Genomic DNA, 27,695 nt, shown 5'->3' with positions numbered 1-27,695 from the left:
CTGAGTTATGATTCCCACACACTTCACTCCAACTCATTCATTTAGATAAAGCAAAAACAAATTTATTAACTACAAAAGATAGATTGTAAGTGATTATAAGTGATAGCAAACAGATCAAAGCAGATTACTTAGCAAATAAAAAATGCAAACTAAGCTTAACATACTAAATAGATTGGATAGGAGTAGCAGATTCTCACCCTAAGAGATGATACAAGCAGGCTTTACAGCTTGGATCCAGGTGTTTTATTCACAGGCTAGAAACCCCTTTAGCCTAGGTCCAGCACTTCTCCCAGTTCAGTCTTTGTTCTTCAGGTGTTTCCAGGAGTCTTCATTTGGTGTTCTTCACTTCCCACCCAAGATGTCACTCCCTGCCTTATATAAATTTTGCATATGGCGGGAACCATTTGTTTCAAAGCTTGGTTCTCAGACCAGTCTGTGGAAAAATACTGACATCCCAAAATGGAATCTAGAGACATGTGGTCTGATCATATGTCCTTGTAGAGTCTCAGAAGCCATTACTTGGAGGCTGTCTGTAGCCATCACAGGAAGGATTACCAGGTGGGAGATAAGCTTCTCCTAAGGCCTATTGTTTTTTGCTAGTGGCTCATTCCCCTGAATAAGCCCTTCCCCACCCACTATCCAGACTGAAAGCATCTTGTCTAGTAGTGGGCGTTACCCAGGTGTAACTACATTTGAAATACAGTTATACAGTCAACATTCATACCTTCAGACAGAAAAATGATACATGCATACAAATAGGATAATCATATTCAGCAAATCATAACTTTTCCAATGCCCCTTCACATGACTTATCTTGTATAAAATACATTACAATTATGTCATAATCTATCGGTGAAGAATATGGGGTGCAGCGTCCCACCTGACTCACCCTGTTCCAAGGCTTTCTGGATGTTGTGTACCACACTCACCACCATGGTTTCTGAGTGCCTTCATATTTAAACATGTGAAATAGAACTTCAGATCACTAATCACTCAAAGTCAAAGAGAAAAGGAGTACTTGTGGCACCTTAGCAGACTAACACGGCTGCTACTCTGAATCAAAGTCAAAGGCTGCTCCGTCAGTAATGGGTGGATTCTTAGACTGATGGCCCAAAATGTGAAGCTTTCCTAGATGTAAGCTTAGGCATTGGATCACCTCCTCTACCTGTGGAATATAATTGTTTAGTCTCCTGTGGGCTGTAGTATTTTGGTCTAATTTTGGTTGTTGGGTTTGTTGCGTGGGTGTCAGGTAGTGGTGGTGGCCTGTGATAGATTAGGTCAAACTAGGAGATCTGATGGTCGCTTTTGGCTTTAAACTCTGTGGAAAAAAATAATGCCAAGAGAATTGATGATGTATCTTTTTTTGAGACACCTGTAAAGCTTAAAGAATGGACTGTTGGGAACAACCCTGCCCTAGTGGGGGAATGTGAATACTGTGGGGGCAGCTGTGGCACTGGTTTCCTGGATGAACTACTAAGACTTCTCTGTATCTAACTTAAGTTGATAATCACTAAAGAATTTGCCAGGTCATCTTGGAATGTAAATTAACACCTGAACTTTAAGAACTGAACAATGGCGAATGTGCAAATTCCCCTTCAACACAGTATGTACATGGACTACATGTGGTTATAGCAGCCTCTTGGGACTTTCTTCTCAACCAGTTTTGTGAACCAGGCAGATTGCAGCACAGTCACTCCCTCTGTGTCAGGATGTCCTTCCTTCTGTTCTGATGTTGAGAAGAGCAGCCTCTCTCAGGATCATTTCTTAAAGTACTCAAACTAAAGAGTGCTAGACATGTTGAGGTTATGTATTTTGAAGCTGCTGTATGCATACTGTGTCCATGAAAGGTGCTCATTTGAATCACTGCTGTTTTTCATGATTCTTGGGGCATCAGGACTTGGGAAGGGCATGGAATTGGGATTACTGGCTGTCTACAGGAAATTGAATATGCAACTATGCAAACAGTCAGTTGTAAGCCTGATGTGTTGTACTTACTAGACACCCCTTATCTATGTCATCCGTGCTTTTACTGCGGCAGAAGTTCTCTAGCTCTGCTCCCATCAGCCATTGCTAACGCTCACAAGAGAGAATTCTTAATGATCCTGAGAGCTGGTCTTATTTGTGTCTCACATACTTCATCATGAAGCTGGGGGGAGAGGTAGATACGGTGGAAGGCAAGAGTGACCTAGACAAATTGGAGGATTGGGACAAAAGAAATCTGATGAGGTTCAACAAGGACAAGAGCGGAGTCCTTCACTTAGGATGGAAGAATCCTATGCACTGCTACAGGCTGGGGACTGATTGGCTAAGTAAGTGGCAATTCTGCAGAAAAGGACCTGGGGATTATAGTGGATGAGAAGCTAGATATGAGTCAACAGTGTGCCCTTGTTGCCAAGAAGGCTAAAGGTATATTGGGCTGCATTAGTAGGAGCATTGCCAGCAGATGGAGGGAAGTGATTATTCCCCTCTATTCAGAACTTGTGAGGCCACATCTGGAGTACTGCATCCATTTTTGGGTCCCCCACTACAGAAAGGATGTGGACAAATTGGAAGGAGTCCAGTGGAGGGCAACGAAAATGATTAGGGGCTGGAGCACATGATTTGTGAGGAGACACTGAGAGAACTGGGATTATTTAGTCAGCAGAAGAGAAGAATGAGGGGGGGATTTGATAGCTGCTTTCAAATACCTGAAAGGGGGTTCCAAAGAGGATGGATCTAGACTGTTCTCAGTGGTAGCAGATGACAGAACAAGGAGTAATGGTCTCAAGTTGCAGTGGGGGAGGTCTAGGTTGGATAGCAGGAAAAGCTATTTCACTGGGAGGGTGGTGAAACACTGGAATGGGTTACCTAGAGAGGTGGTGGAATCTCCATCCTCAGAGCTTTTTAAGGCCCAGCTTGACAAAGTACTGGCTGGAATGATTTAGTTGGTGTTGGTCCTGCTTTGAGCAAGGGGTTGGACTAGATGATCTCCTGAGGTCTCTTCCAACCCATATCTTCTGATCCTAAAATGTAACCTGCCTAGAGCCACTGTCCCAATGGTCTGACTTGCTGAATTGACCCAGGACTCTAAGGTTTGTCTTTAAGTTTCTGGACTGGACTGTCCAGGATTCTTCTGGAGAGGAAGGCTGGTTGTCTGGTAAAAGCCCTGGGCTGGGACTTGGGAGATCTGGGTTTAATTCCTGGTTCTGCCACACGCTTTCTGTGGGTAGGTCATTTAATCTTTGTGCCTCAATTCCCCATCTCTAAAATGGGAATAATAGAACCTGTTGTCTATCTTTATTTATATTGTAAGGTGTCTCTTACTGTATGTATACATAACATGTAGCACAATGGGAGCCTTGATTTCAGTTAATAATATGTATGTATCCTGGAAATGTAACTTGTGTAAAGTGATTTTCAGCATTCTCAGTCTGTGGGATTACAGAGTCCCTCTCCCAAGTCACATTGGCACTACACTTCTGGACAGAAATCACAGCAAAGAAATGGGGCTGCTGGATAGTAATATTTTGAATATGGAAAACAGCAAATGGCAGATGACTCACTCATAATATAACTCCTTGCATTCAACTGATGGCAGGTTTCTAAAATCTTGTTTCAAATAGCTTTTGATTCTACTTGCTATGTTGCCTGGCCTGTGACTGTAAGAGTTTTAATCTTTTTTGATCCAGTGAGACTCTATTCCTATTAATATAACATAGAACTTAAAGGAGAATGTAATCTCAGCAGGTCTGGAGAATTCTTGTTCTCTTGATGCATTACTCAGGAAAGAGAGCAGAGCTAAGCACTCATTGAAGGGATCCAGTCTGGAGATAATGATTCAAACACTGGAGACAGCTGCTGCATCTTCTCAAATGAGAAAATGAGAGATGACCCAAGAATGTTCACTGAAAACATTCTGCCAAGTGAGATAAGAGTGAAACTCAAGTATTGACACTGTTGATTGATGCAACACTTGGCAGCGTGAGAGACCTGCTGACAAGTTCTGTGACTTCGCGACAGTATGATTTTTTGCACCTTCCTAGACTGAGCAAATACTAAAACCACCACATCTTTATGCTAAAACATTCCATGGCCAATATCAACGTACCTTGATTTTTCCTGTGGTTAAATCTGATGCTGACTTAAAGACTATTACATAACTGAAAGAGCATGGTCCCTACCAGGGGAATGTGCCCTGCCTGGGGCTGACTGGAAGATTCGTGTGCTAGTGGGATGCCTTCTTCTAACCCATGAATCATATTCAACCTTGAGGGTTCAAATTAAATTGGTCTGATACTTGAGATCCATGTAGGAAGCAAAGTAAAGGGTTACATCAGTGACCTAATATTGTACCTAAATTGAAGGGAAAGGCATATATTTGGGATAAGAATTGGGAGGGAAATCGGTCACGGCTGAGCCATAGGAAGGGAAAAGATGTGTGGGGTAATATAAGCCACGGGGAGGAGGCTACAATTTTTGCACGTGTGACCTGCTATCAAGTTCCTTTTTCTCTCCCAATAAAAAGGGTTTGGACTGATGTTTTGCCAGTGGTGGGAAGTGGTTGCGGAGGTGGAGCCTGAAATCTAGAGCTGGGGTGATTTATCAGCTTGTGAGTAAAGAGGGTAGTGGTTCCTACTAGGGCGTGCTCTGTCTCTGTGTGTTTGTGTGGTTGAGTGTGTCTGTCTGTTTCTCCCTCTCTCTTGGTGCCTCACTCACAGGCCCTGCCATGAATTTTCTCTGACCCCTTGGGGCCATTCCCACATGCTGCTTTGATGTGTGTGCCCAGAGCTTGAATGACAAGGAAGTTTTAGTGGTGGCAACGGGAAACGAAGAGAAAAGGGCAGGGCTTTGAACTAAGAGGGCTTTGAGCTCTGAGATGTTGTGCTTAGTTATCTCCTTCAGAATGTTAATTATTCACCACTATAATTGGGCGGGAGGGGAAAAAGAGAGAGGGGAGGTTATTAAAAAATTCCAACACTAACACGCTACAAAAACCTCATTTTCCAAGTCACAGCTGCCATGAAAAGGATGTTGTGTGTAAAGGGGCTTGTGTGTGAGGAGGGGCCGGACGGGGGACTCCTTTCTAAGCCACCCCTTCCAAATAGTGGGATCCCTTCAGATGAATGCAGTGGAGACATCAAAGCTCTCACAAGAGTTTTCTCTGGGGTTTCTTAACCATGTCTGGTACTTTTTAATTACAACATTTACGGAGAGCTGCCTTTGTGACTGGAGCAGGCAAGCTTTGGTCTTGCTGATTGGCAAAGGAAATGTTAAAAGGTCTAATAAATAATGTTTCCTGCCGCTAAAATGTCAATTTGAGGATGTACAAATTCCTGGCTGCTAGGAGGGAGCTCAGACTTAGTGGATGGGGGTGTCTCTTTTCCTGGATGTTACATGCTGGCACCAGTACCATCACTGTGTGCTCATGCCTCCCAGTCCAGAGAGCTGTAAGATCACATTCTCATTTCAAGTTTGTGGACAAGAAAATAGGTGATGCCATTAAGTTAATAATTGTATTTAATGTTTATACTAAGTAGCATTCAGATGTTCCAGACAGGATCAGGGGCCTTTTGAGCTCAGTGCTGTATATGCATAGGAATACAGGAATTACCACATTGGATTAGACCCATAGTCCATCTCGCCCACATCTCATCTCTGAGAAGCCTAGCATTTGAGGCTTCAAAGGAAGGTTCAAGAAATCCCACAGCAGGCAGATGTGGGATAATCTTCCTGCTCACTTCTCTTTCCAGATCATTACTAAATATTTTAAACACTACAGTCCTAGTACAGACCCCTAAGGCTCCTGCTGTTCACCTTTTGCCGTGATGGAAACTGACCATTTAATCCTACTCTGTTTCCCGTCTCTTAGCCAGTTTTTGTTCCATGACAATACCTTGCCTCTCACTCTGCAACAACTGGGTTTCTTTATTAGCCTTTTATGATGGACTTTGTCAAAGGTCTTTTGAAAGTTTGACTAAATTACGTCAAACAGTTCTCCTTTATTCACAACAAAGAATTCTAACGGATTAGTAAAGTATGATTTTCTTTTGAAGAATCCATGCTTGTTGACCATATCATGTGATCTTCCAGGTGTTTTATGTTTCTATTTGTAATGAGCATTTTGACCAATTTGCCAGAAACAGAGGTAAGTCTTTACTGATCTGTAATTCCCCAGATGACCCCAGAGCCCTTTTTAAATAGAGGTCAACATTGTAATAGTAGCTATATTTAATAGGCCAGTTAATATTTTTGATAGTAGCTCATTCTTCAGAATGAGAACTTGAAAACTTCCTTGAGAACTCCTGGATGGACCATCTGTACCTGGTGATTTATTGCTTTTTAATTTGTTTTCTCCAGCGCCTAGGCTTCTGCTACCTCAGCTCTGAGAGCACTTCATCTGTATTACCAGGAAAGATCAGGTGTCGGATAAGAACTTCCTCAGCACCCTTAGTGGTGAAGACTGATGCAAATAAATTTTGCTTCTCAGCCAATTTCTTTATTTTTCTTAATTGCTCTTTTTAACCCCCGGTGATCCACCAGACCCCCCACTTCTTTTGGAAGTTTCCTGCTTCTGATATACTTCATGTAATTCCTTGATGTTTATTTTTGTCCCTTTAGCTGTTTGCTCTTTTAATTCAAGTCTAGTCCTTCAAATTTACTTCTCACACATCCCTTTGTTATTGGCTTCACTAAGATTAGTTTTCCAAATCTGAAGGATCACTGTTTGGCTTGAATAACCTCTTACTATTTACCAGGCTGACTGACTGCTTGCCTTTCTGCTTCCCTTTTTGCTCAGTGGTACGTATGCCTTCTGAGACTCCGTCGTTTTCTTAAGTGACATCCATGCCAAATCTAGGGATTTTACTTGCTTTGCTTTTAAGTTTAGGGCCTTTTTGATCAATGCCATGAGTTTGAGATCTTCCTTTCTGAAATTTAGTGTCATTGTTTTAGTTTTTGGTACCTTATTCCCCCCCCCCCCCCCCCCCCATCTTGAATTTAATTCTATTATGGTCACTGTTACTGAGAGCCTCATCCTCTGTTACTAATTGAACCAGATGCTGCATGTTACTTAGGCCTAGGCCTAAGTTGAGAATAGCTTTTCCTCTTGTGTGCTTTAGAACTAGCTGTTCCAATAAGCTTTCCTTTGAGATGTAGAGAAATTGCATCTCTACAGTTTGTCCTCCTGTGACATTTGACCAGGTAGTGGAACATACAGTAAATATAATTCTCGCCCCAAAGAGTTTGCTATCTAAATGACATGACACAAGTTGAGCATTAAAGACCGTGGAAGGAGGGGAGGAGGAAGACCAAGTTGAAGATATTATCTGAATGTATACTTTGCAGGCTACCTAGGTGTGTGTTTTTTGTTTAATAAATGAAGAGGTGATGAGTAAATTACTAACAGGTCAGTAATTAATGAAATTCTGGATGGTACAGAGAACCTGAATAGGGAAGTGTTGGTTACCCCTTCACAATACATACAAACCAGGGGTCACTCATTCAAATTAATAGGTGGCAGGTTTAAAACAAACAAATTTCTTCAAACAACGCACAGTCAACCTGTGGAACTCGTTGTCAGGGGATGCTGTGAAGGCCAAAAATATAACTGGATTAAAGAATTATGTAAATTCTTGGAGGATAGGTCCATCAGTGGCTATTAGCCAAGATGGTCAGGGACACGGGGGATTCAGCCTCAGATCTCTGGGCCATTCTCAGAAGAGGTAGTTAGATTCTGACTATCTCCCCATTCCTGTGGCCAGACTTTGTATTGCAGTAGTGTTCTTCTATCATGGCTCTTTACACAAAGAGATTTCATTATACGATATTACAAATTGATTGGTAAAGGTAACTGCATAGAGGTAGTATACTTAGACTTGTAAGGCATTTGACATACTACCGCACAACAGTCTCGTTAAAAAATTAGCAACATACAGTATCAATAAAGCACATGTTAAATGGATTAAGAACTGGCTAACTGACAGATATAAAAAAATAGCTCACTGAATGGGGGAGTTTCTAGTGGGGTTCTGCAGAGATCAGTTCTCTGCCCCAGTGCTATTCAACATTTTCATTGATGATCTGAAAATAATTATAAAATCACTGCTGATTAAAATTTGCGGATGACACAAAGATTGACAGAATTATAAATGACAGGCCAGTCATACGAATGTATCTGGATCACTTGGTAAGCTGGGCTCATTCAAGCGAAATGTGTTGAATACAGCTACATGCAAGGTCAGACATTGTAGGAATAAAGAATGCAGAGCATGCCTACAGAATAGGGGCTGTATCTTGGAAAGCAATGACTCTAAAAAGGATTTAGGAGTCATAGTGGACTAAAAACTGAACAAGAACTCCCAATGTGATGCTGTGGCAAAAAGGGACTAATGCAGTCCTTGGGTGTATAAACTGGGGATTAGTGAGTGGGAGTAAGAAGGTGATTTTACCTCTGCTTCTGGCATTGGTGAGACTGATGCTGGAATATTGTATCCAGTTCTAGTGTCCACTTTTAAAAAGGACAGAGAAACTTTGGAGAGAGGACAAAAAAGAGCGACAAATAATTTGAGGGCTAGAGAAAATGTCTTACAGGGAGAGACTTGCAGAGCTCAATTGGTTTACCTTATCAAAAAGAAGATTGAGAGGTGACTTGATTAGTATAAGAATACCATCTCAGGGAGAAAATACCAGGTGCTAACTAAAGAGCTCCTTCATGTACCAAAGAAAGGTAGGACAATGGTTGGAAGCTGAAGCCAGACTAGATTAGAAGTAAAACAGATTTTTAACAGTGAATGATTAACTACTGGAACAAACTACCAAGGGAAGTGATGGATTCTCCCTCTCCTGCAGTCTTCAGATGAAAACTGGATAAAAAAAGAGATGTTTTAGTCAGACAAGTTATTTGGTTCACTTCGGGGTAACTGGGTGAAATTGTCTGGCCTATGATATATAGCATGTCAGACTATATGAGCCAAAGGTCCCATCTGGCCTTAATATCTATGAATCTGAAAACATTGTTCCTTGTCCATCTGTGGCTAATAGGACAATACTGTAATCACTTGCTCCCCACAACTTGACCAGGATGCATTATTTTCACATCACACCCAACTTTCTTTAAAAAGAACAAAACAAAAAGCAAAGTCTGTGTTTGTATAGCACTCTGTAGGTAAAATTCACTAAGGCTAAGCATTCTCTAGTATGATTGGCAGCTTCTCCAAATGAGATGCAAACCTAGAAGAGCAGGGTGGAGGACTGTAGGCCTGGCTTGTGGAGCAGGACTAAAATAGCAAGGGAGACTTGAAGGGTGCACTGTGGTGGAACTATATGGTGGTGACTTGCACAGGACTAGCCCCCACACTGATTAGCTCAAGTCAGCACTGCTAGTTCCTCAGTTTCATCGTAGCTGGTCTCTGTAGCAGACTGTAAGACAACTTCTTTAATTGCATTAATGGAACATTGATCCTCAGCCTCTTCAGGCAGGCAGTGCCAGTATGACCTGTCCAAAGCAGGGAACTGAAGAACATTTCAGGCTCCCTTCCAGGAGAGGAAAGGGGCAGCTGTTAGCAACAGTGAAACCAGAATCTGAAGCCAGAGATGTTCTAGTGTTCTCAAGGAGGGAAGGAAGAGCTGGTGACCCTAGTAATGCAGACTGGGAGAGAGAGTGGGGCATGATGCAGGCTTGGTGGTGGGGTGATGCCCACAAGATGGCTATTCTGCACATGCCAATGGGATGGTATAAACATGGGGTGGAGCATGGCCCCTGGGGAAACTGCTTCTCACAGGGAGTCAGGAACTCTGAATGAAGCTGAAAATCACTGAGAGTAGCAGATTCCAGGGGCTGTCACTGAATGCCACCAAGGCTCCTCAAATATGACTGTGTAGATGATACCCAATACCCTGAAAATTGGCTTGCCCATCCTGCTTGCATTTGCTTTTATTTTAAACTGGGCTCCAGAAGATGCAGCCAGGACATAGCTGGCAAAAAAGTGTCCGAGCTGCTGTCATGTTCAGTTTCAGCCCTCCTGCAACTCATACAGTTGCATTTATTTTAAGGGGCTTTGCTGCCCACAGTAGGGATTGGTGCTTTGGGGGTGGAGAGGGTTGATGAGCAAATACTCATGTTTTCATGGCTGCAGTGCCTTTGCCCTGGGTTGGGGAAGAGATTGGACTTCCCTTAGAGATGTATGTAATGTCCGAGGCAGGCTGGCTGTGACAGCCCTGCAGTTTGCCCTGTCCCCTTCTCATCCATCTCTTTTCCTTTTGCTTCAGGCTAACCTCTTCCCAGCGTCTGTCATTCACTTTGGATCTGAGGAGCGCAGAGGTGAGTTCTCTCTCTCTCCAGCTGGCTCCTCAGATGCTGTATTTTAGCCAGATTAATCGTGTCCGTGGCTTCAGAATTGTTCCAACAAGAGATCTCAAACAAAGCTGGGAGTGGAGAAGCTGTAATGAAGGACAGGAGGGTTAGATGGCTCAGGTATTTGGGGGTGGAATATGGAGCCTTGCATGGGCAGCACTGGTTTGTGTTCAGTCTAAGGTTGGAATGAGTGTAAATCATTAATCTCCTTGGTTGGGTGAAATGAGCGGGGGGTGCGGTAGCTCTCTGCTATTCCTAGCAGACAATTCCCCACAATTAGCACTAATTAGCTCCTTTTGTTAGCAGAGAGACTTGTGAATTCTGGAGAGAGAACTTCCCAGAGGTGGTACTTCCAGCTCAGGGTTGAGTGGCATTGGTAGGAGAAGGAATGAGGTTTATGTGAATCTTGCGTTGCCATTACCTCTGCCCCTACTGTGAATCACTAAGGGTATGTCTACACTGGAAACTCGCTCCCATGGCAGCACTTTGAAGTGCGAGTATGGTCGCGCTTGAGCGCTGGGAGAGAGCTCTCCCAGCGCTCCTGGTAATCCACCTCCATGAGGGGATTAGCACTGGGAGCCTGTCTACGCTAGTGCTTTAAAGCGCTCAGACTTGGTGCATTCCGGGGGATGATTTTTCACACCCCTGAGCCAACAAGTTAGATTGTTATGAAATGTAACTGTAGACAAGCCCTAAGGCCTTGTCTAGACTAGCTTTGTTCTGTTTCAAAGTTGATTGCCAGTTAATGCAAGTTAACTAACATAATTGTAAATGTAAATCAGGAAGCATTTCTTATGAGATTTTTAGGCTATGGAGTAGGCACAGTAGACAAACATGGAGTGGTGGTCTCTGAAGGAAGTGTGGAAATCCCATTGCTTTAAAATTAAACAAGACAAAGAACAAGAAATTGTACTGTAGGGACCAACCTGTTGTGACTTCCTGTGGAGATGGACAGTCTCTGATTCTCTGGCATAGTTGTAGTGCTGTTAATATTTGTGTTTGCTTCTCTCAGAGGTGTAAAGGGAGTTCTGGGTCCAGAGAACATAACCTCTGAGATGCAGAGATCAAGTGCCTGAAAACCACAAGTTTTGAGGGATGGATTAGAAATGGCAAAGAATAATCAGAACATTGAAGTTCGGCGGGAATCAGCATCCCTTGAGAGGGTCACTATCACCCAGTGGCTAACAATGTTGGCTATTGTATTGGGAAAAAGCAGAAACTCACTGAAGCACACAAAGGGGGATTAGCTGGAGCTATGTGGTTCTGAGGTGCTGCAGTAACAGTGTCTACAGGCTGGCTGATGATACTATCTTAACAAATGTATGTGTTTGGGTTTGTTTTACAGATTGTTACTTGAGACCAGAACTGCTGGAGTCCACAGTGTCCCTTTCCACAGCTGACTTGCTAGTAGCTAGGTAGGGACTGTGAGCAAAGCTACTTAATGTGAGTGGGCATTTGTGGGAAGGGAAGGGTGGAATCAACACCTCTCCTGCTGGAGAGGAGCAGAACCTACAGGCACCAGAAAAAAACTCCCCTGCTCTCAGGCTCATTTACAACTTTGCAGCTTGGTGAATCCTGCTCAAATGGAGAGGCATGTCTGTTGCTAAATCTGGCAGGAGCTGGAAGATCTGCTTACAGACTGGTATGTGCCCTAAAGCCTTTGCTTCTGGGGTGAAGATTAACCTTTTGAGGCCTGGGCCTGATGAATCACTGGGCTGGGGTATGTGGAGACCAGTGTGAAAATCTTGCTTTCATTCTGCTTTCTTGTTTCTCTTCTCAGAGGCTTGTCCAAATCTCTAGTCCCTTGTGCTCCGCCAGCTTCAGAAACAGCTGTTCCACCCCCAGTTGGGCTAGAGGAGACAGATGGGAAAAGAACTGCAGAGAACCCAGAACCAGCAAGAGCCTCTGAAGCTTCACAGCCAGTGAGAAGCCCCCCTGAAAAAGTACCAAAGTGGCTGAAGCTGCCAGGTATCATCTGGGATCAGAGGGAGAGCTTTCCCTTCCTGCTCTGTGGAAGCTACCTCTGCAGAGCCTCACTGCAGGAATCAACTGCCATGACTTGTGATCCCAGAACTATTCAGTTTAATTGCTGATGGGCATGATGTGGATCTGATGTCCCAACTGTGATAAGAAAAGGCCCCGAACCTCTGTAAAAGCTATTTGGGTTGTTTCCATGTGCTGGCACAGTTGATCTCAGAACCATCCCCTTTGTCTTGATTGTGCAGTCTTGCTAAAATTCTATCATTAATACTTCATTGTTGGTGCTTATTGCTATGGAGTGGTGGCAATCGCTCTGTAATTAAGATTGCAACTGAGTTTCTATCACAATCCACAGTATCAATCTCTGTGTCAAAATGGTAGGTTAGATCTGGGACATGATGTGAATTGGAAGAGAGGTTCTTGAATTATGCTCACACAAAATGGGTCAGCAAAGTTCAAAAAGACCATCTAACATTTTTGTAACCAACCCCCTCCTCTCCTCTCCTTCCAAAAAACCCCAAAGCAGAGCTAAAATCTCTGGCTGAGATCTGATGATAGCTTTTGAAATTAAAATTTTATCATTTGATTCTGGCAGGTGCTCCAGCAAACTTAAAGTAGGGCATCAAGTAACTGGAAATATCAAATCTGTGGTTTAGTCCATTTGCCCCCATATGGCTGAACTGCTTTAGAATGACGCTGGGATTTTGATGCAGGGTACATGGGAGTATTCAGAAGCAGTATATGCATGATGCATTCCCATGCTGGGTAAAGAACCTTTCTCTGCCCTATGGGGAATATTTGGTTAAAGTCTGTAGTGCAAGAAGTGAAGATGTTAATCACCTGTCCTGCCTGCCAGAGATCTGCAGTGTTGAGAGGGCTGTGAGCAGCCAAGTAGGAGTGGATAGCAGTGTGTCTGGCAGTGGAGGGGTAGCCATATCTGCCCTGGAAGTCACACGGTTGTTGTAGGCTCCCCCATTCAGTTCTTACCAAGCTCTGAGCTAAAGTGCTATAATTATACTGCCTGGGTACAGCTGGAGTGGGGAGCCCAGTGTGTTCAGGGCCTCAGCTAGGTCGTTACATGATTGGGCAAGTATGTAGGACAAGCCCCTGTGACCCTGGTAGGGTTTGGAGAAGCAGCCCTCACCCTTTCTCTCTAACAGGATTCCAATAAGAGCTATAAGCCCGTCCTTATGTTTTCTTCTTACAGCTGGGAAGAGATGAAACATCCCAGGTGCTGGGCGTGCAAGACTACTTGGCTGGACTGAGAAGCAGCAGAATCAATTGCACTTCTTTCCATTTGAACTGCTACAAAGTTTGTAATAAACCATTGGTGGTCCTGGAGAGACCTGAACAACATGATTTATTTCTTAAAAAAATAAAATAGAATAGCTGTTTTATGTTGCTACTTCTATCTTGTTGTGAGCAGACAAAGCCCTATGTGTTGTAAGACCATCTGCCTGGCAAGAGAAGCAGGGCCAGAAGGAGAAACTGCATGCATGTAATCTGAAAGGAGCAGGTAGAGAGAATTCTTCCTAGCCATCCCTTGACTGCTGACTTTGCTTCTATAGGTGTTTGACACTCAAGCCTTCTAATTTCTGTCTTCAGAGGTTACCTGAAGCAGCGTGGCTGCTCTGCTGCCTGGAACAAGATCTTAGTGCTGGAATCAGCTTCATAATTTCACCTATAGCTGTAAAGTGTTGCCCAGAACTGGGCTGGTCCCTATGGTGTGGCAGTGGCTACTTGCTGCTGGTAGTCCTGCAGGAGCGTTTAGATAACTCACAATTTACTGAGTGGCTTTTGTTGAAAACTTCCTTGTTCATTGTACTTGTCTGTTTTCCACTGGTGGAGTCTTGTTAATGAAAAATGCAGGTATCTATTAATGACATGCCTATAGAATATGCCTCTGGACTAAGCTGTTTTATTTCCATTACACATAATTAACTACTCCTCTAATGAGAGCAAAAATCCAGTGAAAGGTCTCTTCATTTGACTCTCCATCTGCTGATTTATTTGGCTTTGATGTTGCCTGCAGTGGACTTACTGTGTGTTTGCAGTATGGGTACAGTAAGGAACGATGCTCTGCCTCACCCATATGCAGTGTTGGAATGTGAGTTAAGGTTTAGAAATGTGCCTGCCATAGAGATGAGGTCTGTAGTGCCACAATATCCAGGCTGCTGTATTTTATTTGAAGTTTTTTTTCATAGTCCAGTAATTCCAGTTGGACAGAGTTACTATGTTATGGTAATAATTCTCACCATTTGTTTTCCCTGAACAGACTTTTTTCCTTGAACTATGTGTGTGTCTGCACAATTTGTAGATGTAATAAAGCAGAGTGGTCACAGGCAGCCTTTTTGTCGGGGTCTTTGATAATGTGTTTCTTCCCCACTGTTCTGTTTCTTTATCAGTTCACAGGAACCTGCTCCCTATTCACTGGGCCTGACATCCCCCCCACCTTTTTTTTTTCCCCAACAAAGCAAAACTGAGTTTTGTACCATCTGAATGAACTTCAAAGTGGCTGAAAGGGGCACCCAGAGTTCCTGGCACTTGTCATTGTCTCCCAGACTGGCCAACATTTCCCTTCAGGTCTAATTACTTCCACATGCTCCCAAATGCTTTGATGAACATCAGAGGGAGGGGGAGCAATGAAAGAAAGGTAGAAGAGGAAAAAGGAAACTCAAAGCTGAGGGAGCAGGCTGTAAGGGAGAGAAGATTGATTTCTTACGTGATACCCAAACATGAACAGATGGGATGTGTGTGCTGCAGCCTCTGGCACTGGGGAATTGACTATTTGCTGCTCTAAATAGTAAATGTTCTTATAGAAAATAACCGCTCACCCAGGCATGTGAGTAGTTGCACAAGTGAGACAAACTACAGCAAGATTCCACTGGTATGAAAAGGATTAATCTAAACTTAATTCTAAGATTGTTACTTTGGGATTAAGCCTGGGATGGAAGAGTTTAATAACAGAATCCATCTTTTCTGTCCAGGTGCTTGGTGAGTTTCCTTCCAACTGTGCCCTATCCTAGAGCTGCTTCTGCTTTGCTGTTTCCTCTAGGACTGTGCTGATGGCTGGGAGTTGCTCTTTCACATTTCCTTGTGGAATAGTCCATCTTAATCAATATGCTGTGTGTACTGTGAGATGGGCTGAGGGACAGAGCTGCTTCACATGACACACACATTTAGGACCAGGGAGCTACTGCATGCTATTTCTGTATGGGTAGCATGTATGAGCCAATGTTGCTTGACCCATCCACCAGTAGAATGGATAACAGAAGCTTGGCTGATAGGAGCTCCTATCACCGCTTATCCCTTGTGATTTCACTGATCCTCCTTTATCTCTTCTAGATACTACAGTCATGATGAAATGCTACTACAGGGCTTGCATGTGGCAGCAATTCCCTGAGACATGCCTTACTGCTAGTTAGAAAGTGCTTTGATAGGAATATACAGAACACTATTACAGAGCAAAGTATCCTATTGAAATACTAAAGGTTTCTCTATTTTCCCCTTCTACCAGCAATAATGAGCTGGTCTTGGGGCAGTGTCTGGGTTAATAACTGATGGGGTGAGAGGCTACAGCTGCTAGCCTAATCTGGGGTATGGTGTGTGTGTGTGTTTCAGAGAAGAAGTTTAACTGCTGCTTTACCAAGTTTAGAGACACTAAAGTCCTGGCACAATTTCTGTTTAACTGCAGGTGAGCAACAGCCACAGGAGCAGTGCTGGGTTTAATTGGATTCCCAAAGTGAACTTTCTAATCATTTTAAAATCAAGATAACTCTTGCTTCTCCAATTACACTGTGACTAATGGGCTGTGCCACTGGGAAGCAGGTGGCATTCAACTTCTGGGTTGTAGGAGCCAGCCTTCATACTGCTAATTATGCACATTACCTCATTCAGTTAATTCTTCTTTGCCTAAGCTTGTCTGCTGAACAGACTGTGCCCTGTGCAAACTGTACCTCATCAGTGAGATGGTAAAAGGCTGTCCCGTTCAACAGTTACCAAATAAACCAACCCTCTGTTCATGGAGCCGTTGGTTAATGCTGACAGCCACCAGTTACACACCTCCACTTCTGCAGTTATCTTTAGCCTCTTTCACCCAAGGAAGTAGACTTATAGAACAGCTGTCTGTTTCTTGCTGGCTCATGGAATTGACATCACAGGGTACCCTTGCTGGATCTTTAACATGCAGTTTCTATAGAAGGAGCAAGAAAAGCAACAGGTGGGCAAGGTAAGTGCTCTCTGGAAAAGAACAGCTCGACCCTGAGACAATCTTACACACTGACAACTGCAGGCTTTCCAGCAGGGCAATCACAATGAGAAGTCCTTGTTCCCAATGCTCAGTACCTGAGTCATGCATGAATTACTTAGCATCTGATGACTTAGATAAGCATCATTTGATCTGACCTCTACTAGTAATCTTTTCATAAAGCCTCAAACTGCCTGGTGCTTGTAGAACTGTGATCTGCAGACCTTGATCAACACACAAACAAGGCAACAAAAGCTTCCCCCTTCATATCACCAGTGGTCATAGCCTGAAAGGGAGAGAGCAGTGCTACCAGCTCATCCACTCCTTGCCTGCTACCCATGGCAGCTGGGAAATCTCTACCACTTTTCACAAAGGACCCCACAAAGAGGAGACAATAAGCAACTGGAAAGCTAGTTCTCAGACATGTTGGTGTCAGCTGCTTCTGCAGCAGCAAGCCTAATATTCCCCAACAAAGCCAGGTTCAGCAGTGTAGGTCCTGCCTACATGTGTAAGGTTTCTTATTTCACAGCTTCCCTCTCCCCTGCTGGCAAAGGGGACATGCTGTCCCATGATGTGGGATTCTCACACATGCTGTTTGTTATTCTGTCCCTTTTTAAGAGTTTTCCTTTCGGCCTGTGAAGATTTAGAGAAGAGGGTGGGGGAAGCTGAGCAAGTCTTTGAAGCAACTTGACTTTCGATGATTAATTGCAGTGAAAAGCCTGAGCCAGGGAGACTTATTTTTGATTTATTGATGTTTCTTTGTGAGAACAAATTTATAGCAGAGGGAAGCAGCTTCTGAGAAGAATATCAAACAGTTAAAAGGTTCTAAGCACTCTTTGATGTCACTGCCCTGGAGGAATGCTGGAAAGTATTGGGGGAGAGGCACTGTTTATTTAGAAAATAAAAATCAGGTACCTGCTTTTGGCACATCCCTTCAGCTGAGCTCCTGTTTAAACTACTCAGACAGCCATGGAATTGGACTTTAAACTCCTGCCACAGCAGCCTCCTGAGGTGATGAGAACCCACAGCTAGAGGAAGGTTTCCAGCCACTCACTCTTTCCACACAGGCTGGCACCTGTTTCTCTGGCAGAGAAAGTAGCAGTGCTCTGGCCATGCTATTCATTCTGGGCTGTAAACTGCTACTGCAGGAGCAGGATGGGACCCAGCTTTTGAGGGCAAGATGCCCTGCTATAGTCATTTGGTCTACAACAATCAAAATGAGAATGGCATCTTACTCTGCAGTTGCTGAGAGCTTGCTCTGCTCAGATGAGAGGGGTGAGGAAGCAGCAGTTACTGCAGCAAGATGGCAAGGGCATAGTGAAGCAACAACAGTGCCAGTCCAGACGTTCAGTATCAGATTAACTCCCAGATCAGGACTTTCTCCTCTTAGCAGCTGATGCATCCCTTTCTGCTTGATCAGGCCTCTAAAAATCCAGAAGCTGTAAGAAGAAAGCAGCAGTTGCTTTAGTTCTCATAACAGTAAGAGGCAGTTCCAAGCTAGTCATTAACACATCTGTGGGGTCCCCAGCAGCGGTGTAAGGATATTACTAACTAGTCAAACATCCCCCTGAAGGAAGGGGATTAAGAGGCCTGTGCCCACATCCTTTTCCTGTGAGCTGGGAAAGCGGGACTGCACTTTACATACCAGCTGTGGCAGCACTTTCTCCACGTGTTCGATATCCACCCTGTCCAAGTCCTCTGCCTGAGCCTGCCGTGCTCCGCGGGCTGCAGCTTCTGCGACACACATGCAAGATAAGGCTCACATCACAAGTAGGTGTGGAAAGGGAAGTCCTAAGCTAACAGGGCTGGATTTTAGGGTGCAGTTACAGAACCACAGGGTAAAAGGGAAGCACTTTCTCAAGATCCCTCTTGGTTTTAGCATCCCAGTCTTGTGTAAAATGGAGTCTTTCATGGCATTATACAACCACAGCTGAGAAGATAGCTGGTTCCTCTCCATTCACCACTCTTCACTCACACTGGCTTGTGCTGTTGCACTAGGGAGTGGCACCTAACAAGCAGAAAGCCATTCCACAGGTAGAGTAGGTATAATAACCTAGCAGTGAGGTCCCTGCAACTTGACAGAACAGGCTCGTTTCTTTACACTGTCCTGCCACAGAAGCCTGGATATGCTAATCAGACTACCCCAAGGAAGAGCAGCTCTATGGAAGATTGCCTTTCCTGGAGGCAAGTTTTAGAAAAGCTCCATCAAAGCACAAGCAAAGTGCCTTGCCAGAACTGCCACAACTTTTCTAATTGACCCAAATCTACGACCACAAGTATTGAGAATAAAAGGGCAGCTCCTAAGCACTTACCTCGAACAAATACGTTCAGCATTTCTGCCATTAGCAGCAAAGCATCACTGCTGACTAGGGGAAAAGGAAAGTGGCGTTATCAGAAGACATGCTACAGAAGGAGGCAGGATGGGCACAAGCTTAGGGAATTAGCCTAGAACTTAAGGCCTGGGTTCAAGTCCCTGCTCCACCACAAACTTCCCATCTGCCCCTGGGCAAATCCCTTGAGTGAATTAAACTAAACCACTTTAATTCTGACTGAGTATTCACATATGGTGTGGGTTTGCGGACACTGTGCTTGCATTTCCCACTCTCAGAAAGCCAGGCTGGAGAGGGACTATCCAGTGGGAAAGGTGACTGCTGGTGGTATCTTTCAGGAAGCAGGTAGAGCTACAGAAAGAGGTGGCGATTCTGAGGAGCATCCGTGCCCACGAGGAATACATTGAGAGTATTCATACAGAGATGTCAAAGGCTGAGGAAACTATCCAGCTAGAGAGGACTAGAGTGTGCCCTTGTTGCCAAGAAGGCGAACGGCATTTTGGGCTGTATAAGTAGGAGCATTGCCAGCAGATCGAGGGACATGATAATTCCCCTCTATTCGGCATTGCTGAGACCTCAGCTGGAGTACTGTGTCCAGTTTTGGGCCCCACACTACAAGGATGTGGAAATATTGGAAAGAGTCCAGCAGAGGGCAACGAAAATGATTAGGGGGCTGGAGCACGACTTATGAGGCCGAGGGAACTGGGATTATTTAGTCTGCCGAAGAGAAGAATATGGGCGGATTTGATAGCTGCTTTCAAGTACCCGAAAGGGGGTTCCAAAGAGGATGGATCTGCACAGTTCTCCGTGGTAGCAGATGACAGAACAAGGAGTAATGGTCTCAAGTTGCAGTGGGGGAGGTTTAGGTTGGATATTTGGAAAAACTTTTTCACTAGGAGGGTGGTAAAGCACTGGAATGGGTTACGTAGGGAGGTGGTGGAATCTCCTTCCTTAGAGGTTTTTAAGGTCAGGCTTGACAAAGCCCTGGCTGGGATGATTTAGTTGGGGTTGGTCCTGCTTTGAGCAGGGGGTGAGACTAGATGACCTCCTGAGGTCCCTTCCAACCTTGATATTTTACGACTGCTGTCATGCCACCAGGGAAGAAGGACATGGCTGTCACAGGGAGCACACTGGCTGCTAGTTACTTCTGGCAGCAGGCCCTGCTCCACCCACCCACCATAGCGATGAAGAACCGTTATGCTGCTCTGCCAAGAGCCATGAGGAATCAACCCTGGAGGAGGAGGAGAAGCCGTGCACCCCTAAGGCTGGTAGGATCCCAGCCACCGCTCCCAGGAAGAAATGTAGTTTAGTGGTGGTTGGTGACTCTCTTCTGAGGGGGATAGAGGCACCAATCTGTTGGCCTGACATGACATCCCAGGAGGCATGCTGCCTGCCAGGGGCCTGTATCTGAGACATTATGGAACGATTGTTGAGGATCATCTGGCCCTCTGACTACTACCCCCTGCTACTCATTCATGTGGGCACTAATGATACTGCAAGGTATGACCCTGAGCAGACCAGAAGTGACTACAGGGCTCTGGGAGAAGGGTGAAGGAGTTGGGAGCACAGGTGCTGTTCTCTTCGATCCTTCTGGTCAAGGGTAGGGGCCTAGGCAGAGACAGATCCATCCTAGAAATGAATGCCTGGCTGCGAAGATGGTGTCGCCAGGAGGGCTTCGACTTCCTTGACCACTGGATGCTGTTCTGGAAAGAAGGACTGCTAAACTACATTCTGTCATCTGCTAAGCAGAGAAGGGGTCCATCTAATGAGGAGGGGGAAAAGCATCTTTGGATACAGACTGGCTAACCTCATGAGGAGGGCTTTAAACTAGGTTTGATGGGGGCGGGTGATAAAAGCCCACAGGTAAGTCCAAAACACGAAGACTTGGGAGAAAGGTCAGAATCTGGGTGTGAGCATGGGCTGTCATAACAGGGATAAGAGACAGACAAGAGAACATAAGGGGGAAATCAAATCAGTATCTTAGATGTCTGTATACTAATGTGAGAAGTATGGGAAATAAGCAGGAAGAAATTGAAAGGCTAGTTAATAAACAGAACTATGACATACTTGGCATCACAGTAGTGGGACTATACGCATGGCTGGAATACAGTATGGGTATAGAAGGGTACAGCTTGCTCAGGAAGGACAGGCAGGGGAAAAAAGGGAGGTGGTGTTGCCTTATATATTAAAAATGTACACATTGGACCAAGGTTAAGATGGAAATAGGAGACAGACTTGTTGAAAGTCTCTGGGTAAGGATGAAGGGGGTAAAAAAGAAGGGTGATGTCATAGTAAGGGTCTACTACAGACCACCTAACCAGGAAGAAGAGGTGAATGAGGCTTTTTAAAAACACATAAAATCATCCAACGCACAGGACTTGGTGGTGATGGGGGACTTCAGCTACCCAGACATCTGTTGGGAAAATAACACAGCAGGGCACGGATTATCCAACAAGTTCTTGAAATGTATTGGAGACAATCTGTTAGTTCAGAAGATGGAGAAAGCTACTAGGGGAGAGGCTGTTAATTTTGACGAAGAGGGAGGGACTGGTTGAGAATTTTAAAGTAGAAGGCAGCAAAGGTGAAAGTGATCATGAAATGGTAGACTTCATGATTCTAATGAATGGTAGGAGGGAGAACAGCTCAAAGATAATGGGAGAACAGCTCAATAAAGATAATGGATTAAGAAGGCAGACTTTAGCAAAGTCAGGGAATTGGTAGGTAAGATCTCATGGGAAGCAAGTCTAAGGGGAAAAACAGTTCAAGAGAGTTGGAAGTTTTCAAAGAGACGTTATTAAGGGCACAAAAGCAAACTATCCCACTGCATAGGAAAGATAGAGTATGGTAAGAGACCACCCTGACTTTTTCAGATCATTGAAGATCTGCTTCTCGAATCCAACAAGAAGTGGAAACTAGGTCAAATTACACAGGATGAATATAAACAAACAAACACACAAGCACATAAGGACAAAATTAGAAAGGCCAAGGCACAAAACAAGATTAAACTACAGGAGAACCTCAGAGTTACAAACTGACTAGTCAACCGCACACCGCATTTGGAAGTATCAATCAGGCAGCAGCGGAGAAAAAAAAATAAAAGTACAGTACTGTGTTAAATGTAAACTACTACAAAAATAAGGGAAAGTAAAAAAGATTTGACAAGGTAAGGAAACTATTTCTCTGGTTGTTTCATTTTAAATTAAGATGGCTAAAAGCAGCATTTTTATTCTGCATAGTAAAGTTTCAAAGTTGTATTAAGTCAATGTTCAGTTGTAAAGTTTTGAAAGAGCCACCGTAACCTTTTGTTCAGAGTTACGGTCAATCTTCATTCCTGAGGTGTTTGTAACTCTGAGGTTCTACTATAGCTAGAGACAAAGGTTAACAAGAAAACATTCTATAAATACATTAGAAGCAAGAGGAAGAGCAAGGACAGGGTAGGCCTGTTATTCAATGAGGGGAGAAAAATAACAGAAAATGTGGAAATGGCAGAAGTGTTAAATGACTTTTTGTTTTCACCACAAAGGTTAGTAGCAATTGGATGTCTAACATAGTGAATGCCAGTGAGAATGAGGTAGAATCAAAGGCTAAAATAGGGAAAGAACAAATTACAAATTACTTAGACAACTTGATGTCTTCAAGTTACAAGGGCCTGATTAAAAACATCCTAGAGAATACTCAAGGAGCTGACTGAGGAGGTATCTGAGCCATTAGCAATTAATCTTTGAAAAGTCATGGAAGACAGGAGAGATTCCAGAGGACTGGAAAAGGGAAATAAGGACAACTTGGGGAATTACAGACCAGTCATCTTAACTTCAGTACCTGAAACAATAATAGAGCAAATAAGCAAGCAAGCAATTTGCAAACACCTAGAAGATAATAAAGTGATAAGTAACAGTCAGCATGGCTTTCTCAAGAAAAAATCATGTCAAACCAACCTAATAGCTTTTTTTGATGGGTAACAAACTTTGTGGATGGGGGGGGGGAGAGTGGTAGATGTGGTATATCTTTACTTTAATACCTATGGCTTTGATACTGTCTCATATGACTTTCTCATAAACAAACTAGGGAAATACAACCTAGATGGAGCTACTATAAGGTTGGTGCCATCTTCTGTTGGTGAGAGAGACAATGGTTTGGAAAACCATTCCCAGAGTAGTTATGAGTGGTTCACAGTCAAGCTGGATGGGCATATTGAGTGGGGTCCCGCAGGGATCAGTTCTGGGTCCAATTCTGTTCAATATCTTCATCAAATTATTTAGATAATGGCATAGAGTACACTTATAAAGTTTGTGGACAATAGCAAGCTGGGAGGGGTTGCAAGTGCTTTGGAGGACAGGATTAAAATTCAAAATGATCTGGACAAACTGGAGAAATGGTCTGAAGAAAATAGGATGAAATTCAATAAGAAAAAATGCAAAGTACTCCACTTAGGAAGGAACAATCAGTTGCACACATACAAAATGGAAAATGACTGCCTAGTAAGGAGTACTGCAGAAAGAGCTTGTCATAGTGGATCATAAGCTAAACATGAGTCAACAGTGTAATACTGTTGCAAAAAAAGCAAACATTCTAGGATGTATTAGCAGGAGTGCTGTAAACAAGACACGAGAAGTAATTCTTCCATTTTACTCTGCGCAGATTAGGCCTCAACTGGAGTATTGTGTCCAGTTCTGGAAAATATAGACAAAGTCCAAAGAAGAGCAATAAAATTGATTAAAGGTCTAGAAAATATAACCTGTGAGGGAAGATTGAAAAAATTGGGTTTCTTTAGTCTAGAGAAGAGAAGACAGAAGGACATAACAGTTTTCAAGTACATAAAAGATTGTTACAAGGAGCACAGGACAAGAAGTAATGGGTTTAAATTGCAGCACGGGCAGTTTAGGTTGGACATTAGGAAAAAATTCTTAACTGTCAAGGTGGTTAAGCACTGGAATAAGCTGTCCAGGCAGGATGTGGAATCTCTACCATTGGAGATTTTTAAGAGCAGGTTTGACAAACACCTGTCAGGGATGGTCTAGATAATAGATTAGTCCTGCTGTGAGTTCAGTGGACTGGATTAGATGACCTCTTGCGGTCCCTTCCAAGCCTAAGGTTCTATGGCTTTAATCCAGTTTAACTAATGCACTTTAAATTCACACCTTTCATTAGTCAGTCTTAATTTTCCTAAGTGTTCCCATGTAGACAAGCCCTTAGTCTCTGTGGGTCTTAATTCCCTAACAGCACTTCCCTACCTTGAGGATAAATATATTAAAGTTGCTCAGATTCTATGGCAATGGGGGCCAGATTAGTGCCTTCGACCAGTGGTTCTCAAACTTTTTTTTCCTCCCACGGACCACCTGAAAATTGCTGAGGGTCTCGGTGGACCACTTAATGATCTTTCCAAATGTTGTTTGTACTGTTTAGCTAACTATTGTAAAGCGCTTTGGATAAAAGTGTTATATAAAAAAGTAAATAATAAATGTGTGTTTGTTCTACAAATAAAAGCACGCAACTCATTTTAATATCTGTAATCTCTCCCCCACCACAGCAGCCCCCAAGCTGGGCTGGGAAGGAAGGAATTCTCTCCCCAGCAGCCGCAGCCCTGAAGCTGGAGAAAGTCACCTCTTTCTCTGGCGCCGCAGTCTTGCACGGCCCAAATTCCCCCTACTCCCTCTTTCCCCAAGGCCACCACCTCACCTTACATGTGCATCTTCTCCAGGGTCCAGGCACCTAATTAGCGGAGCCACACCAGTGCGGGCAGCCCTTCATTTTCTCGTAAGTGCACACCATAGAAGGAAAAAGAAAAGGAGTACTTGTGGCACCTTAGAGCCTAGCCAATTTATTTGAGCATAAGCTTTCGTGAGCTACAGCTCACTTCATCGGATGCATCCGATGAAGTGAGCTGTAGCTCACGAAAGCTTATGCTCAAATAAATTGGCTAGTCTCTAAGGTGCCACAAGTACTCCTTTTCTTTTTGCGAATACAGACTAACACAGCTGTTACTCTGAAACCTGTCACTATAGAAGGAACTATCCGCGGACCACCTGAATGGAGCTCGCAGACCACAGTTGGAGAACTTCTGCCTTAGACAGCATGTACATCTAGGGAACAAGTGTTTGCCTTGCAGAAACTGCCAACACTACAGCATGTACATCTAGGGAACAAGTGTTTGCCCATTTAAACCGAGAACCAACACAGAGCCAGGGTGGCTTCCTGGTCACCTCTGGTATTCCTGAATTTCAGAAGAGCTCTGTGTGGCTCGAAATCTTGTCTCTCTCACCAACAGAAGATGGTCCAATAAAAGATATGACCACACCCACCTTGTGTCTCTAACACCCTACACAGCTACAACTACACTATGTACTATTGGCAGCTAGGTAATTTTCAGTAGGAATCTAGCTCTCTGCAGAGAGAGTACAGGAGAAGCACTTACCTCGAGTTTTGTCATCTTTGAAGTGGAGATGAAGTATTTTGTTCACAGTCTCCTGCATGAAAAGGGAACATGATATAGAACTGGTGAGTGAGAAACAAATTAAGCTCCTTTTCCTGCCTTTCCTGGCCATAAACTGTATAAACAGTCCTGTCCTCCCCTACCCCACAATTGGAGGAAATCCCCCAGCCACTTCTAAGGCAGTACTTGTCTCTATCTGTGTTTTTCTTCCCACCCCTTTGTCTTGTCTACTACTTAGGCTGCAAGCTCAAGTGTAAAAGGGATTGTCTCTCACTAAGCATCTGTACAGTACCAAGCAGATAGGACCCAGGCCTTGTCTGGGCTTCTAGGTGCTACCACAATACAAATAAATAGATATTTAAATCCCTTATTTCTGCACATTATGTTTTTGGAGAGAAGGACTTTCCTTTTCTGATCAGCACATGAGAATCAGTGGTTGGAAACATTTGCTTACACACACATCTCCTCAAGTGTTTCTATTCCTAACAGAAAGAAAAGGAGTACTTGTGGCACCTTAGAGACTAACAAATTTATTTGAGCATAAGCTTTCGTGAGCTACAGCTCACTTCATCAGATGCATGCAGTGGAAGTGAGCTGTAGCTCACGAAAGCTTATGCTCAAATAAATTTGTTAGTTTCTAAGGTGCCACAAGTACTCCTTTTCTTTTTGCGAATACAGATTAACATGGCTGCTACTCTGAAACCTATTCCTAACAGGCGGCAAGATGTAAAAACTTAAATCAACATGAATGCTTCATGTCTCTGAAATCTGCCATTCTCAGCTTCCAATGACACAAAGCTGTGGTTTCTATCTGTGAGGTTTCATCTTGATAAAAATCTTAAACACTTTTCCCCTTTATCTGCACCTTAGGCTACTTTCATGGAAACAGTTCTGCATTATTCTTCACTGTGAGTCAGTTAAGTCAATGTCAGATTCTCAGTGCTACCATGGTTGGTTTGCACCTACTACAGGGGATTTAGAAATTCCCATGCAACCTTTTCAGTTAGGTTTAAGGTAAATCTTAAAAGTTGTTGTAAAGTCTAAGTTTTGGCTAGGCTGTAGTTATCCATCTCCCTCAAACGATCCCTGCTCTGTCAGATTGCTTTTGGGAGACCAGGCCAGGACTGAACACACCAGGCACCAAACCTTAGGCAATAACTCTGGGTGTAGGGCATCCTATCTGATGACCAGTTTTTGGCACAGAAAGTTAAAGGGGTGCAAGAAGTTGATGAGGTTGAGGCAGGGAAAGAGATTTGCATATCATCTGCACAGGCACATTAAACAAGATTGAACTCAGAAATGAATTGATCAAAGACAGCAGGAAGGAAGGACCTGCAGAAGCCACAAGGAGGGAGGACTATCACCACCAGTGAAGAGTCAGTGGGTAGGTCAAAACAAAAGTACACAGTGCAGCACAAGAAGCCACACCTAGAGCTCAAGGGCCTAGTGCTAGCCTACCAGGCCTGCCACAACCTAGCAGCCTTGACTGGCCGATAGAGCATCGCTGCTGAGAGCAGCGAAGGGAGTGAGATGAAGGCAGGGCGGACAGCAGCCCACTGACTGCTGTCAGGAGAACAGAAATGGCTCTTCTGTGAGGCGACCATGGGGGGACAGGGCTAAGCAGGAGACCTCAGGTTTCAGAGTCGCAGCCCTGCCTACGGCTTTGTGAAGGGGGCCAGGGTGGGAGCTGCCGGAAGGTGGAGGATCTGGAGCTGCTGTTCACAGGCTGGGGCCCCAGAGAAGCGCTGACCGTCTACTCCGGCCCGTGCCCACCTGGAGCCAGAGCCGGCGGGTGTCGAGCAGCGCGAGCCCGGCAGGGACAGGCGGGAGGGGCGAGGCGGTTGCGGGGAAACCGGCCGCTGCCCTGCGCGGGAGGGCCTGGGGGTCGCCGGCAGCGGGGCGGAGGCGGGACGGGGCTCCCGGGGACGAGGAGACGGAGCCTCCCACGGCAGCGCCCGCCCGCGCGGGGTTTGAGGCGGGGCGGGGTGGCCCCTGCCGCACAGCGCGGGAAGCGCGCGCGCCAGCTCACAGAGCGCGTGCCCGCTGCGCCACAGGGGGCGGGCGGCGGCGCGCTCCAGGCTGGACCCGAGAGCGCCGGGCCGGGCCGCTGGTTAGCGCGGGGCACCTGGTACAGCCCGGGGCGGCCCCCGCGCCGCACCGCGCCGCCCCGCGCCGCGCACCTTCCTGAAGCCGCTCGCGCTCTCCGCCCGCTTCTCCATCCTGCGGCGACCCCGTGGGGGGGCGGGCCGCCTACTGCGCGCGGCATCATGGGAGCTGTAGTCCCGCAGCGGAACCCGCCCCCGGACGTGAGTCGCGGGTGTTTCCGGGCTCAGTCCCATCTGCGGTGCATGCTGGGAGCCGTGGTTCGCGCTGCCTCGC

The 27,695-nt window shown here is 44.7% G+C and overlaps 2 protein-coding genes across 19 annotated transcripts in view; one reads left to right on the top strand and one right to left on the bottom strand.

Moving 5' to 3' along the window:
- Positions 1-14,655, top strand: part of ASPSCR1 (ASPSCR1 tether for SLC2A4, UBX domain containing) — an 87,182-nt gene extending 72,527 nt beyond the window's left edge. For 12 of the 14 annotated variants that reach the window (XM_073310671.2, XM_073310669.2, XM_073310677.2 and 9 more), the window contains 4 exons: positions 10,246-10,297; positions 11,676-11,745; positions 12,111-12,298; positions 13,518-14,655. In XM_073310671.2, the coding sequence (XP_073166772.1) occupies positions 10,246-10,297; positions 11,676-11,745; positions 12,111-12,298; positions 13,518-13,531 (324 nt within the window). In that variant the 3' untranslated portion in view covers positions 13,532-14,655. Of the gene's footprint in view, positions 1-10,245; positions 10,298-11,675; positions 11,746-12,110; positions 12,299-13,517 lie in introns of those variants that run through there. The other 2 variants (XM_073310675.2, XM_073310672.2) reach the window with 1 other exon arrangement.
- Positions 41-27,670, bottom strand: CENPX (centromere protein X). Of its 5 annotated transcripts, XR_012154797.2 has the most exons (8): positions 27,497-27,670; positions 25,299-25,350; positions 18,869-18,922; positions 18,202-18,290; positions 17,792-17,995; positions 16,373-16,502; positions 11,257-11,402; positions 41-10,416 (listed from the first exon to the last, which is right to left on the bottom strand). XR_012154797.2 is itself a non-coding variant. In XM_073310705.1 (5 exons), exons 1-5 carry the CDS (start codon positions 27,653-27,655, stop codon positions 17,981-17,983), a joined length of 369 nt encoding a protein of 122 aa, XP_073166806.1. In that variant the 5' UTR covers positions 27,656-27,670; the 3' UTR covers positions 17,287-17,980. The 5 variants fall into 5 exon arrangements, 1 of the variants encoding a protein (XP_073166806.1); XR_012154796.2 differs by lacking the exon at positions 16,373-16,502; XR_012154798.2 differs by lacking the exon at positions 16,373-16,502 and having other exon boundaries at positions 41-8,840.
- Positions 27,671-27,695: the final 25 nt, after the last annotated feature.

Source organism: Lepidochelys kempii, chromosome 14 (genome assembly GCF_965140285.1).
Source record: "Lepidochelys kempii isolate rLepKem1 chromosome 14, rLepKem1.hap1, whole genome shotgun sequence".
In the NCBI taxonomy this organism is placed as follows: domain Eukaryota; kingdom Metazoa; phylum Chordata; order Testudines; family Cheloniidae; genus Lepidochelys; species Lepidochelys kempii.
This window is presented reverse-complemented; position numbering and strand designations above follow the sequence as displayed.